Source organism: Curcuma longa, chromosome 20 (assembly GCF_044706935.1).
Source record: "Curcuma longa cultivar G26 ecotype Majalengka, Jawa Barat chromosome 20, ITB_CL_G26_1.1, whole genome shotgun sequence".
In the NCBI taxonomy this organism is placed as follows: domain Eukaryota; kingdom Viridiplantae; phylum Streptophyta; class Magnoliopsida; order Zingiberales; family Zingiberaceae; genus Curcuma; species Curcuma longa.
The window spans coordinates 3,130,451-3,146,278 of record NC_133880.1 but is presented as its reverse complement, the minus strand read 5'-3'; the positions used below and the strand labels follow the sequence as shown (position 1 = coordinate 3,146,278).

The following is a 15,828-nucleotide window of genomic DNA, read 5'->3' as shown; positions in this document are numbered from 1 at the left end:
TTAACTATTTTATAATATTTTGTGCTTTTTAAAGTAATTTTAATCATAATTAAATAATATTTAATTTTAATATAAAAATATTCTATATATACTATTTTTTATTAAATTATATATATATATATAACAGCTATTCCATGAAATACAAATATTTTAACGTGGAATACCTTTTTAAATTTCACCCTTTATTATTATATTAAACAAATAAAACGCTGGTATTATAATTTATATGGTATATATATATACTAATATTTGGTTATATCAAACAAATTAATAGAACTTCATTAATTATACACACCTTCAGTTTGGTTGGAAACCCATTACGCCTGGTCCATAATTACTGTGAGACAGATTGTAAAGATCGAATCTCAATAAAATTCAAATAATACTTTTTTTATAATAGTCAACTACAGCTTCTTGACTTACCTACTCATAAATAGTCATAAAATAGATCATATAAGACCGCTAAGATGACAAATTCAATCTTTTACTACAAGATGAGAACCCCATTAAATAATTTAAATTAATTAAATTAAAATTAAGAATAAATCTCGACAAAGTCGAAATAATACCCCCTATGGTGGTTAACTGTAATTTTTTAATTTACCTCTTCATAGATAATCGTGAGACTGACCGCGTGAAACCGTTAGATGACATATTTCACTTTTTACTATAGGATTGGAACCTCATTAAATAATTTAAATTAATTAAATTAAAATTTTATTAATTTATTTTTTTTAAGATAGATCCAAGAAAATTGATCCACCTAAATCCATGACTCATGCGGATCAACTGATAGCGAGCTCGAATTGACCCGTAAATTAAAAAAAATTCCTTCAAATTTTAAAATAAAAATAAAAAATTTAATAAATTAATAAACTTTACTCCTCTAAATTGTAATTTAAATTTAAATTTAAATTTTTAAAATTTTTTTTTAACAGACTCGTATGTTGACAAACTAACCCACAACTTACCTTGGATTGAATTAAAGATTTTTCAATCTGTCAGGATGGTAGGCCAAATCCACTCTATCATATGATGGATTCTTGACAGACTGGCTCGTCCCGGCCCCCCGCCCCGCACTAGCAATACTACAATTTTAGCATAGCAAAAAAACTTGTGTTTTTTAAGACGAGCTCCACATTCTGAATTGAAACAACCCAACAGTCAAGATATCTAGATAATAACAAATTTTGAAAGCTGTGTTTGGTTTCAAATAGAACAAGTGAACATCGCCCAACTTACCTCCACTTCTCGTCGCTCCTCCTCAGACAATTCTGCCACAGCTTGAATGCATATGCATGTTCAACAAAACAAACTGAACCCTTCTGAAACAACACCAAACACTTGATACTTACTGCATGTGACATCTATTATTAGTCGATTGATCGAATGTTAACGAAAAAAAGTATCTAGAATAAAGAATATAGAAGACACATGGTTGAAATTTGGGCATTCGCATACACAAATTTAACCATTCAGTAATTATCAGGGAATGGGTTTCAGTTTTTACTGCTGGTCGATAGATCAGTATAGCTTTATCCTGGTACTGATTTCTCTGCGGCAGATAGGGCATGTCTGAAGACTCGGTCCACATTCCGAACATGTCTGCAACAGGAGAAAAGAAACATAGTAGGAGTGAAGATGAGGCATGGGAAGTAGAGTTGGGCATTGGGTGGATAACGAGTAGGGAAGGTTGGAAATATTCACCAGGTGCCCACAGCCAAAGGCCATATCTCTCGCATTGGTGAGGCAAATAGGGCAGACCTGTCGACCAAAGGGGAAGAACATGATCAACAGGTGATTCACAAAACAGCATTATTGTTTAAACATCTACAGTGCATTTCTAAACAAAACAAGATCAACCAGGGGCAAAAGAAAATATTTCTTTTTTGAGTTGAGCTGGTCAAAAATCCAATTCAGCCGGAAAAATAAATACTGAATGTCTAAAAGATCAGTTGGAACTGCTTTCCGTTCCTAGTTCAACTGGTTGAACTTGTCAGTCCAGTTTACACCAACAGAAACTAAGCAGATGGACTTTGACATTTCAAAGAATTTCATGATGTGATGAACAAGAAAAGGTAATTTGAAAGCAAAAGAAAGAAAATCTTTGTTCTTCCGACGATACCTGTGGTTCTAATGAAGAACTGGATGGTGCAGGAGGTGCACTAGAAGTTGTTTCATACTCGGGATAAAGTGGAGCACTCCTCTGGAAGCTTGTTGATTTGTAACTATTATTTGAAACAGATGATGCGTTGTCACCTCCAATAGGTGGAGGAAGAGGGACCCTCCGTGGAGACTTTCCAGATTGACGGCTGCTTTCCAAATTGATCAAAGCATAAGTGTAACTTCAATTCCAAATGGCAATAAAATAATGTCAAATGTTAGGATTTGTGATTCAATATCCATACCCCAAAATCCCCAGTTCTAGGGTTGCCTTGTACTGGGAAGGTATTTCCATCAATGCTGCAAGAGCAAATGCTGCTTCTTTTCTTGTTTGGGGTATATTCCTTGACATTATCTCGGTAAAATTGACAAACTGAAGGACAATGCAAGTTAATAGAATTTGGAACGACAATATACAACTGATGAGATAATCTAGACAATTTATCACCTGAAAATTATCAAAGGCACGGTCAGGGATATTGTCATCAAATTCTTTCATCATGTCCCAAGGGCCATCTCCAACTCCAACCAAAATTATGGACAGTGGAAATTCACTAAAAGAGAAGTAACCATTGATCAGTTGTTAAAACCATTTTTTTCAGATTTGGCAACAACTGCCAATGCAATGAATACTCTGCGTACCTTGCTTTAACTATGGCATCAACAGTCTTCTGTTCTTGGGGGCTCAGATGACCAGATTGAGTGTCTACACTTCTTGTAACCTGTATAACAAGATACAAACTCAACTTCAAAACAAATCTACAAATTGAGAGGTCATTTTGCCAGAATGAATATTCTTCAAATTTCTTTGTGCTACCATAATATTTCAATTAATAGTTTCCCATGCAAAATGCTAGTGAAACAATTGAAACTGCCATGTTCCCCATGATCCTTAGGAAATTGTTTCTTATGATCTCTACTGATGAAACTATTTATTGACTACAGCATTTTGAGAAGTTCCAAGAGGGACAATGGCCTTAACTGCACCTAATGTTTAAAAAGCTGATATGTGCTAGGTATGCATCAACATCCATTGGGAGGCCTGTTTGTAAAGAGTATAAGACATATTTGTTTACAGGAGATATATAATTGGGAATGTAAAATGGTATTGCTTATCTGCATACCAAATCTAGTCTTCTTGCTTGTCTTTCCTTCATTAAATTTCAACTATCAACAAATACTCATATAAGAATGGCCAAACCCAATCAACTTTAACTCTTTCCTTCAATCAGTATCATTCTTCAGCCTTCTTTCAAGAATTATCAATGTTTAGAAACACTATATCAAATAATACATTGTTCCATTGTTAAACTGATGCAATGTAGTCCATTCTAGAATCAAGTAAAGCATACCTGACCATCAGCGATTATCACTAAAACATGGTATTGACCGCCACTTTGTTCTACAATAGTCATAGCCATTTCAATTAGTGGTGCAAAAGAGGTTGGACCTGCAAATGGTTGAAGGACTTTCTAGTAAATAAACAGTGAAATTCTCCATCGCTACTTATTTTACACGGAATTACCATACCAGACAAATGCAAATGGCACACAAGCTCTCTATATTGCCGCAAAGCATCTTGAAACCCATTAGATGGCCTTCCATCAGGATAAAAACTAAAGATATCTTGATCATGCGTTGATGCTGCCACAAAAAATATTTCACACATTATGAGAACACATATCATCATATTATACAGGACCTTCACATTTCTTTTAACTTGCATTAAACAAAGTTTTCTATAGTTTCTTGACACCCATGGAGGCTGGAACTTGTTTAACTATGACAATAGAATCTATATACTGGTAGCAGATTACTGCTAAGAATGCAAGGAAAGATGAAGTTTATGGCTTTTCCCTTTTTTTTGAACGTTTACTCATCTTCCTACCTATTTTCTCTCATCTTAAAAAATATAAATATGCATTTTTTTCAATCTATAAACACTATATATTAATCTCAAATTTTCTACATTCGCATATTACACCAACTTCTAGTATGTGTTTTGAATTGCCAACAGTTTATAACTAATTAAAATAAATACTATGGAATGAAAATTTTACCATCTCCAAATCCAAAGCATGGAATCAAGTTGTCTTCATCAAACCTTGATAAGGTTCTCCCAATTATAGAAATAGCTTGTTCATAAGGATTCGGTGTATCACCTATATGATGCAAGCTTCGTCTGCCAAATGAAACTTTACCTGGTAACCAAATTCAATTAAATATCAAGGTCCTTCATTATGCAAGAAAATAAGTTAGCAACCAAAAAATCATGAACCAGCAATGTAACCTCACCTGTCCACTCGTTGCTCTTCGTGAAATCAATACCAACAATAAGATTGGAAGACTCGAGGCCAGCCCTTGAAAGTGCTTCAGTGACCTGAACAGAAACTTTAATCTGATAAAACAAACTTGGAGGAAGATAACTAGATGACTACTTAACAGAGCATCAATGCAATCACCAATGCACATATTAGGTACTTCAACTCTTACATTCGATGGTGACAGTCCACTTCTTTTGGCTGACAGTTTTATGCAATGTTATATAACACACAAGATAGTGATTTTATTTTTGAGTTTAGAATATTAAAAAGGATTGAACAGTCTGTTTGTAAAATTAAGCCGAATGGACAACCTGAGGTGTTTCACATCATACATCCAGATAGTTTGTTCCAGAGTGTATCTTATTCTTTTGACAAATCAAACTTCTTGGGCAGCCTCAATTGCCAAAGAGGGCTGCTCGAGAAGTTGAATGACTCATCTTTTGGTGATAATAAGAAAAAGTATATCAAGCTTATCCCAATTTAGAATCATTTTCTTCAAAACAATGACGTCAAGATTAGGATCCAAACAAAGAACAGCTAGGGACTTATGATAGGGTCACGAAATAGAATCATCAAATCTTACAATTGAAATTTGAAAATTGCATTGGGCATTATTGCTTATGTCACATATGTAAATGGTTTGGTGGTATCACAATAGTTTGTCATCCAAGTTGAATATAAAACTATATGAATCAGGAACGCAAACGGTGAGCTCACAACTTTACTTACAAACTGCCTAATTGTGCATGCTAATCAGTGTACATTTTCCATGCCACCAAAAGTTAAATTTCTTTGATGAATCATCATCAAGTGATAAATGCACAGCAATATGTTTCGTCTCCCAAGAGGCAGTAATACCTCAGTGACATGTTCAAACTGTCAAATACTAAAGGAAGACAGGCTACACATTCTGAGCAGTAAGTTTGTGTTCGGTTGGAGTTGTATATCTGAGCCAAGCAATGCACACAATAAACACTGTAGATTTTAATTACTGGCATCCAAAGCCGACAGGATCACGAATTCCAACCATTCTTGAATGGATTATCGAATCTCAATCCTGGGGTCCTAGTATTTTATCACTTCACAGGAAGTAATTGATTGGCCGTAGTAAGAAAATTGGATTCTAATACCAAGGCTCTTTATGGCTCCAGAACCCAAAGGACTAATCTCCTAAGTTGTGAAACACTAAATAAAAGTTGCAACTTTACCTGTTCCACGGTATGGTACTCGTCGCTTATCCTCGAGTACCTCCTGTCGATCCTCGGCCGCCCACCCTGCGGGTGATACGGTTCGCCGGGAGAGGGAGGCCGAGGATAACTGTACCCCGAAGGGTAACTCGAATAGCCAGGCGCCTCGCGGGGGGAGTAGCTGCTTCCGTAATCCCAATTCCTGGCTTCCGAATCCCTAGAGCTTCCACCCCCCATCAATCAGTAAACAGAAGTCGGAACCGGAGGCGGCGAGGCTTAAGACGGATCTGAGGCGGCGGCGAGGAAGAGGAGACCAATTCGGCGACAACGTTGGATCGAAGATGCGTGAGCGGGGGCGAAGCTGCGCGGCGTGCGTGCACGAGAGAGAGAGAGAGCGTAGAGGGAGAGAGAAAGCTCGAAACAAGGAAGTGTCCATTTGAAGGAAACAGACAGAAGAAGCACGAAGAGATGGGTAAAGCCGTGGGGAGAAGGTTTGGAGTGGGGACCACGAGGTAACGGGTATTAGTGACGTGGCGTGCCTTCTCCGTCATCATCGTGCGGTCATTTGGAGAACTTTTGCAGAATAATCCATACGCGCCGGCCATATTTATGCTGTATTTAATTTATACAAGGCAAATGGTGCAGGTGAAATTTGATTAAAAAAATAGGCGATTTAGCATATTCAACTTTAAAAAATATTCAAACGAATACCTAACTCTCAAATAATAAAATAAAATAATAGTATTTTATTTTTTAATTAAAGTCGTATGAGCATTCTATTTTTAATTAAAATTAAATAAATATTTTATCTAATATGAACTATTCAAGTTATCCTTATTCTTTTATAGCAATTATTTATTAATTTTTATATATTATAAAAGTTGATAGATAGTTGTTACACGTTATAGAAGCTACATGATAATTTCTATACATTCGATCGTAATTAAATTATATTCATTTAAAATGTAATTAATAATATTATGTAGTCCTCATTGTTTGTTTTGTTTATTGAATATTATTTTAACTAGGTTATCACTTACAGAAGCAAAATAATGATATGTTTAATTGTAATTTCGTGATTGTACTTTTGATTTTTCTTTATTTTTTATTTGATTTATATTAGAAATGAAGGATTAAGTCTCTCTTTGATGAGCTAATATGAGATTAACAATAACACATAATAATTATTATTAAGAAATTAAATCTCAATTAAGTGATTTAATGCATATTATATGAAAGTAGTTGGATATGGATTTAATGTGTAGTAACCAAGTTCGTTAATATTAATAGATTATTAATAAATTATGGATTTTGATGGTAGATGATCCGTACAGGATGATCCTTAGTATAAAAGGAGAAAGGTCAAATTGGATTTGGACATGTTAACTTTGGCTTCTTGTTCTTCCTCTTCTCTTCCTATTAAGAAGGAACTCTGGTTGCTATTCATTCCTGTAGAAGACTTCTGTTGTATTGCAGGAACTTCTTCAATGACAAGTAAGGATCAATGATTTTAGCATTGGATTCAAGTCAACATTCCGAATGTCATTGCTTTCGTTTAGTTTTCGATTTTGTAGTTTTATTGATGATGAAAATTAGATCCAATTGATACATCATTTAGTTTGTATGGAGGTATCGCAAGTGCTTTCGAGAGAATCTTTTTACGATGAGATGAAATCTAGTATTGTTTTAATAATATAAATAAAAAATAGTATTCTTTTGACTGTTTGAATGAAAAATTTGCCCTTTTCACTTCACTGAAGCATCGAAACATAGCTGATGTATCTGTTGGAAATGTGAATGGAAATAAAGAATTGGAAGGAGGGAGAAGACTCTCATTTGGAGGAGTTTTAGTCCATATTGGTAGTTGAGGGGCAACTTGGTTGATTTATATTGTATTACAAGCATTGATGTTGTGAACAAATACAAGAAGAGAGACTCTTTCTCACACGTGGGTGTCCAGGGGGTACAAATCTAGGACCCGGATTGCACTACCCGCAAGACAACTTGTGTGCGAGCGCGACTTGTGCGTGTCGAATATCAGACCGGTCAGGGCATATGCCCAAGCAGATCAACCAACATTTTACCATTCCGTTCAATTTTTTATAACGTATAAATCGATCCTTCGCTTCCCTTTCCTCTTTTCTTCTGCTTTCCCCAGTGATAGCTTTTGGGTGTAATCAGTTCGCCGGAAACGATCTGTGCTTCATCGTTTCTCTGGTCTTGTCGTTGTATATTGAGAAATAGACGTTCGTCGTGACCTCTAAGCATCGCCGGAGGGGACGAAACTGTTTTAAGGAAACTGCATTGGACGTAGGCCTCGGCAACTTGGGTCAGCTTGGCAACTCAGCTCGGCTCGCCAATTCAGCTTGGCTAGACAACTCGGCTCGGCTTGACAACTTGGGTCGGTTCGGCAACTCGACTCAGCTCGGCAACTTGGGTCGGCTCGGCAACTTGAGTCGGTTCGGCAACTCTGCTCGGCTCAATTTGGGTCGGCTCGGCAACTTGGGTCGGTTCGGCAACTTGAGTCGGTTTGGTAACTCGGCTCGGCTCAGCAACTTGGGTCGACTCGACAACTTGGGTAGGCTCGCCACACAACTCGGCAACTTGACTCATCAACAGTATGAGATACCAAAATGAGGGTTTAGGGTTTAACTCAGTCTCAGGTCCTTTGAAAAAGCCTTTTAAGGATTAAAGTGGTCGCTAGCTAGATAGCAAGTGCAAAAGCTTAACGTCTCCTCCAACAGTGCAAATGGCCAATGAGCTTGCTTGCATGCACGCATGTGTCCTACTGCAGTAAAAAGAAAAAAGAAATTCGTTATTCCAACTCTTCTGCATCAATTCAATCAATCATGCCGAGAGGGACATGAATCCTCCTACACGAGTTGACCAGGAGGCCAATCGATAGGAAAAAAGGTACGTATGCACATGCAATTATTTTAGTTGGAATCCGCCAACCTAGCGACCCCACACGATCGACCCCCCGACCATCTGTGAGGAGATAAATCACGGTGAATGCGGGACTGATCAGGGCATAGTGATGCACATGCAATTATGCATCACTGACTACTTGCTCATTGGCCAGGCGCACTAGGTAGCAAGTGCAAAAGCTTAACGTCTCAGATACCAAAATGAGGGTTTAGGGTTCAACTCAGTCTCTGGTCCTTTGAATACCCCTTTAAGGATTAAAGTCGCTAGCTAGGTAGCAAGTGCAAAAGCTTATAAACGTCTCCTCCAACAATGCGCAAAGCCCATGAGCTTGCTTGTATGCGTTCTCTTAATTATAATAAAAAGTAAAATTTATTATTTTAATAATTCTATACTATCTTTTATAAAAAGATAAATTAAAAAATTATAATAATTTATTATAAAAAATTTCGACTTTATCAAAATTTTATTTTTATTTATTATAATAAATTTATTTAATAATAATCAATTCAATCAATCATGCCGGAGGGTACGTGTACTCTACACGAGTTGACCAAGAGGCCAATCAATCGATCGGAAAAAAAGGTAGGTATGCAGATGCAATTATGCATGACTGACTATTCATTGGCAGTGGGGTGGGTAGGTGTGCCTTAGTGGACTGAGAAAGCAAACATTGTTGAGCATGTCTTGACTTGAGATCCATCCTATTAATTATTTATCTACTATCACATTATCTTTTATGATGATTTTTATCATAAATAATTCTGAATATGTACGATTCAGTATGTTATATATAGATTTGCGCGCGACTCCTCGTCCGCGACACCCGCAATCCACTGTCGCTGTCGCCGCCCTCGCTGCGCTGTCCGATCACCGTGGGCCGTCGCCTCAGCCACGATCGACGCGCCACTCGCCGGTCGGCGCTTCGGATTCTGACTGGATAGTGCCGAATTCGACGAATTTGACTAAAACAATCGCCCTCCACTGCGCGGCCACTGTGGATGGCGATCGGGTTGGATTCCGACTGAATCGTTGTCCACATCTCGGCCGTTTTCGGTCAAATCACGACAGGATTCCGATCAAATCGCGGTCAGATTTCCGATCAAATCGCGGTCGGAGACCGACTAAGGAAGGGCCGGTATCGCACGCTTCCTTCCTCGGTCGATCTTCGATCGGCGGGATCACCGTCCACAATGGCCGTGCCGTTTCCGACCAAATCGCGATCGCGATTTGGTCGAAAACAGCGCTGCCACTGTGGACCCTGTTTCCGATCGAATTCCGTCGGATTCCGACCACTATCCGATCGGAATCCGACGTCGGACGGAGCGCCAACGAGCGACGCGTCGATCGTGCCTGAGGCGGCGGCCGGTGGCTGCGGACGGTGCGGCGATGGCGGTGACAGCGGTGGTGAATCGCAGGTGTCGCGCACGGGATTGTCGTGCAACGTAGCATTTATATATATATATAAATTATATATATATTGAAATGATTTGAATGTCTTTTCTTTTTTTCTCACATATGTCAAGAGATATGACAGTTGGAAGGCATAAGCCTTGAGACAATTGGAAGGCATAAGCGTTGAGAGACAATTGGAAGGAAGGAAGGAGAATGGTAAAGTTAATTTGCCAATTGTTTGTCAAGAGCAATGTAGATGGTAACAACCGATGTTATCGGAAAAGACTTAATCAATTTGAGCATATAAAAACTTAGAAAAATGATACATTATATTAAAAATATAGTATAAAATTCAATATTACACACTCAACTACATGGATGTGGGATTCACTGCATGCAGTGTGTAATGTTGAGTTTCATGTTATATTTTTCATGTAGTGTATCATTGTTCAAAAACTTAATCAGCTTGATTTTTTTTTTCGATCAATTCAGGATCAATCTGGGTAAATATTAATTTCTGATTCTGCCATTGTTAACTTTGCCAACCCTAAAAGATTCCATTTCTAGCTAGCTTCCTGCTAGGGCATCACATCCAACGACAATTTTCTTCTTGTCCAAATTAAAAGCTCTTAATCCGCTATTTTAATAAATTGTTGGGCGATAAATTAATGTTCGATGCTAATCACAGTTGTTACAGACAAGGCTTTTATTAGATGTAGTTCAATATAATAATGGTTAGCTTTTCCGTAAGATAATTAATTGCATTTATATACGCCTGTTTATGAATTGATCCGTGTTGATCATAAATTAAACACCCATATTATAAAATTTATAAATTATAATTATTATAATATAATATTATTAATATTGATTAATCCAAGATTCTAATAGATAAACAGTGAAATACATCTCGATTGCTATGATCATAAAAATATAATTTATATCAACTATATAACAAATATTACTATCAAGTCAAATGTAACTTATAATTGACCTTTAAAATTTTTTTTATTTTTGATAATAATTCATGAAAGCCGACCCCACTTAGTGGGATAAGGCTTGGTTGTTGTTGTATAATAATTCATGAAACAATTATTTTGATAAGTTACTAAGTATACATTTTCAATTTACGTCACCAAAGAGACATTCAACCAGATCGTCGATTCTCTTGCAAAATATTTGGCCGAATATCTATGATACATCTATGATGAAAGTCTAAAATTGATTTGAGAATTCCAAAAGGTTAATATCAAAAAAATCCCTTGGATAGAATTCGACTAATCAAATCAACTTTTGATTGTCAAAAGAAACAAAAGAATTAGATGGATTTAAGGTGTTGAATAATTTAACAGGGTAGTGATGGTAATTTATCATCTCTTCAATTTTGCATCATGATCTTCTTTGAGTTACAAATGTATCATCCATATTGGAAGCATAAATAAAATATTTTCCATAAAAATTGAAAATCACATCCAACAAAGAACTCCACCCATCATCCCTCATTGATTGAAGACGTTGTTTAGAAATATTAATTAATCTTGTAGCATTCTCAATATCTTAATCTTTCCTCTCCTAATTATAACTTTAGTTGTTTCAAATGATGCAACTTTCACAATATCTTTTTTGAATTTTAGATGATGTCAACTTCATATTTCTAAGGCATTTTGAAGTATGACTCTCCTAACTTTTGTTGGATATTGGGGTCTTAATGGACCAATACGGTTTTATGAAAAAATCAGAATGTCATCAATTAATGAAAGTTGTAATTGACTTCAAAATTGAAATCTACGTTTCGCGTAGATAGATTTAGACTATTAATTTGCTCAAAATCGATTAAAGGTGAATGAGAAATTAATTGTTTAAGATTGACCCAAATAACATTAATTGTTAATTAATGTTATATATAAGGAAATACACGGGAGAATAGTCCCACATCGGAAACTTTCGATGTGTTTTCTTTCCTTATTAATGATGCTGTGTTAATGGAGTTAACACAAAAAGACCAGGTGCTCTCTTCTCAGGGGCGAGCAGGTGCTCGCACTTGTGAGCCCGCCATGTGCGCACGTGTGCAATGGGCGCTTTGTAGGCGCACTTTGTACTTCTCTTCAGATCGATTGGATCAAGCCCAAATTGATCTCGTCCAAGGGTCACATCCACTCATTCAACCTCTTCACTTAGTATAAATAGAACCCTCCAGATGATGGAAAACTCATCGATCGAATTCATCGATTCAAGTCTTCCTTGTGCATTCATCCCATCTAGTGCATTCGGAGTCCAAAAAGCCTACGAGAAAGTTCGTCGGTCTCGGAATTTGGAGTGCTACTATTCCGAGACGTTCGTCGTTGTATCTTGGGAACGAGTTGCTGCTATCCGTTAGCACCGTAGCGGAGCAATATCATTTACGGAGATAGTGTTGAACATTAGCCTCGACGATCCGTATCAGTTTGCGACATCCTCCCGGAAGCTACCAGATACAACAACTTTTCATTATTGTCAGCAAGAAATTCCAATAGCTTAACAAAAAATCTCCGATTGCTTGAATCTTCAGATTTATTATAACCACGAAATGAAAGACCATGATTCATAAAAAATCTACTGCACTTAATTAATGACTCTAGTTGAATCTTATAATCAATTTTCATTTTCTCTATTGCTTTAACAAAATTAATCTTAATATGTTGTTATTGATTTAGCAAGTCTCGACATTTATTGAAAGTTAAGTTATTAGCACTATTAGGACCCCCATGCTCTTGTAACTTTTCTTTCTTTTTTCAATTTGTAAAATCTTCGCTGACAAATTTATCATCACCCCTTGCTTCCTACACTACTTTGAATTTATGTTTACGGGATTGGCATGAGCCTCTTAGATAATATTCTCTTCAAACTCTTTCAGGAATATTGAAATCATAATTTATAATCTTAAGTTTTAGTCTTGGATCCGATGGAAGATCACTTACATCTGAACTAATTAATATGAAATTCATCATAAAACTCTTAAGATTTTTTTCAACACAAATTTCATAACTTTTTTTTTCAACCGACTGATCAGTAATATATTTTTTTTGAGAAGATGGAGATTCTTTGAATATTTGATTTCTTTAAAAATATCTTAACATATTATATTGTTAGTACCGATGTATCAAAATATCTCCACAATGATGTGATATTGTTCACTTTGGGTCTAAACCCTCATGATTTTGTTCTTAGACTCAACCCAAAAGATCTCATACCGAAGATATCTTCCATCTTAAACTCATGATATTTTCCATGTATTTCCAATGTGGGACTTTGATTGTATCCCAATAATCCTTCTCTCAGACAAAGGATCACTGAGAGCCTCCTACCATTCTCCTCATGATCCGGGTCCAGACTCCTCCTACTTGAGAGCTCCCCTACCATTCTCTTCATGGTCCGGGCCTCTCCTACCTCATTCATTTTTTTCCTGAGGGTCCCATGTGACTCTAACTCTACATAGACCATGACTCTGATATCAATTGTTAGTACCGATGCATGGAATTAAAATATCTCTACAATGATATGATATTGTCTATTTTGGGTTTAAACCCTCATAGTTTTGTTCTTGGGCTCAATCCAAAAGGCCTCATACTAACGGAGATATCTTTCATTTTAAATCTATGATTTTTTCCATATATTTTCAATATGGAACTTTGATTATATCCCAACATATATAATTCTATAAAAAAATCAAAGCATATTTTAAGAAATAAAAATACTTATAATCAATTCTAAATGTTAAATCTAACAACTATTCAACAATAACCCTTTAAAAGACTAAAACAATAAAAAATATTTAAGATTTCTACTCTATGAAAACTCAAAAATATCAAATTAACAATTAACACGTAAAGAACAATAAATAAATATAATATATGTTTATAAAATCTAAATGCTAAAATCGAAAGGAAAAAAGGAGAGGGAAGTAAGGAAACATACGATACCTTCACAAATTACAAGTTAAAGGAGGAGAGTTTTTTTAAAAAAAAAAGAGGGCAAGAGACCAAATAATTTAGAATTTTGTGACTTTTTATTCTTGTAAAATAAATTTATTTTATTAATTAAATTTTTAAGAGGAGGGTCATGATCCCTTGTCCCTTTGGCTGTGTTTGGAAACGAGGGACGCGAGGGACAGTGACAGAAATACAAAAATACAGAAGACAGTGGAGACAGAGACAGAATATAGATTGTATCTGTATTATGTTTGGTAATACAAAATACAGAAACATAATTCCTAACTTAAAAGACTAAATTACCCTTTATAACTTAACTTTCTCTTCGTCCTCGCACCGCACCGCACCGGCTTATTCCCTCCGCACCGCGTCGCCTTCCGGAGCCGATCGCCTCCGCGGCCTTCTCCCTTCGTCCTCTGCACCGCACCGGTTCTTCCCTCCGCACCGCGTCGCCTTCCGCCTCATCTTGCTGTTCTCGACCTTGCTGCAGGTGAACCACTGAAGGCGGCTTTGCTCCTCAACTACGCTGTCCTAGATGGGAACGGCGGAAAGGGACCAGACCTGCCCTAGAAAACTATGCTGCAAGCTACCACAAGACAAAAAATGGCAAGATGCAGAAGGAAAAATAAAGAGAGGCGGAATGGGACCAGACCAGCGAACGGAGGAAGATGCTGAAGCTGCGAACGGAGGGTGGGAAGGTGCGCCGCGTGAAAGACAGCTGCGAACGGCGGAGGGAGGCTGCGACGCCGGCGCGTCAGGTGGAGGCTTGAGGAAGGCGAAGGGTGCGGTGAAGCTCGCGGAGGGTGCGGCGCGTGAGGAATGAAGCGGCAGCCGAGGGTTTTTTTGGGTTTCCTTCTTCTGTCTCCGCGATTGTCGCGCTGTCTCCGTTTTTCCGCGTGGACACAAACTTTACTGGATTGGCCACCGAGACAGAGACACAAATCTATTTTTCTGTATCTGTCTCCTAAAAACAAACGGGGACAGAGACAAAAAAACTAAATTGTCTCTGTATTTCTGTATCTGTCTCCGTTTCCAAACGCAGCCTTTGTGAGTCCGCTATTATGTTCATTCATCATCGTGGCTATGATGCAATAGTAAGAGATGAAAAAATTATAATGTAATAGTAAGAAGTGGAACAAGTTTCTTAAATAATAAAAGTTTAAATTTCACTCGGGTATATTATATTTGAGAATTTGAAATATTTATGACACTGGATCGTCCGTTAAGATCCATTTATACGTCTCGATTTGTCGATGAAAAATTAATCGATCATTTCTAAAATTAATCCGATTTTAAAAGGATAGCTGAATTATTAAAACAAAAATCAAGTGGTGAAAAATTACACGAAACCACATTATTAATTTTTTCTTAACCAATTTAAACTAAGGACAATTATTTTTATTTTAAAACCATTTATATTTTAATCCTGGCTTCAACTACTCACTTATTTATTTAATCGGGTCCCAACTCCCCAGCTTTGACTTTTTTTCTCCTCCTCCTCGATGGATTCCCTAATTATGTTGATTTTCGGTGACCAAACTTGTTCTTGAATGATTCCACTCCACAAACTCCAGTTATCTTTCCAGTTGTTGTCCATGCAATAATCTATCCAATTAATTAATTTTATATTAATTAAATTAATTCGATTTTAATAGTAAATTTCGATCGATTTAATTTATATAAAAAAAATTTAATTTGATCCGTCAAAACAATTTATTCCGTCTTATTTTATCATTTTAAAGTTCGTATCTAAATCGATTGACTCAACCTATTGTTATTATCTTTCCTTTTCTTTTGATAAAAGGTGTTTTCATTTTTATTCTTAAAAAATAGAATTAATTTTATAAATAAATGAGAATTAATAAG

General features: G+C 36.5%; 1 protein-coding gene across 2 annotated transcripts; it reads right to left on the bottom strand.

Annotated features, from left to right (window-relative positions):
* Positions 1–1,114: 1,114 nt before the first annotated feature.
* Positions 1,115–5,935, bottom strand: LOC141812893 (E3 ubiquitin-protein ligase RGLG2-like). Of its 2 annotated transcripts, none has more exons than XM_074700844.1 (12): positions 5,696–5,935; positions 4,459–4,543; positions 4,224–4,364; positions 3,694–3,807; positions 3,516–3,613; positions 2,806–2,885; positions 2,612–2,717; positions 2,409–2,536; positions 2,126–2,312; positions 1,708–1,764; positions 1,511–1,605; positions 1,115–1,354 (listed from the first exon to the last, which is right to left on the bottom strand). In XM_074700844.1, the coding sequence occupies exons 1-11, from the start codon at positions 5,909–5,911 to the stop codon at positions 1,525–1,527; spliced, it is 1,293 nt and encodes a 430-aa protein (XP_074556945.1). In that variant the 5' UTR covers positions 5,912–5,935; the 3' UTR covers positions 1,115–1,354; positions 1,511–1,524. The 2 variants fall into 2 exon arrangements, with proteins under 2 accessions (XP_074556945.1, XP_074556946.1); XM_074700845.1 differs by having other exon boundaries at positions 1,115–1,325.
* Between the last annotated feature and the right edge of the window lie 9,893 nt (positions 5,936–15,828).

Bases quoted from the DNA above. Each gene is read 5' to 3' on its own strand.
- LOC141812893 (XM_074700844.1), bottom strand. From the start codon at position 5,911: ATGGGGGGTGGAAGCTCTAGGGATTCGGAAGCCAGGAATTGGGATTAC. The intron at 4,365-4,458 runs GTGAGGTTACAT...TTTGGTTACCAG, and splicing joins GAAGAGCAACGAGTGGACAG to GTAAAGTTTCATTTGGCAGA. The intron at 1,606-1,707 runs GTGAATATTTCC...CTCCTGTTGCAG, and splicing joins CCTTTGGCTGTGGGCACCTG to ACATGTTCGGAATGTGGACC.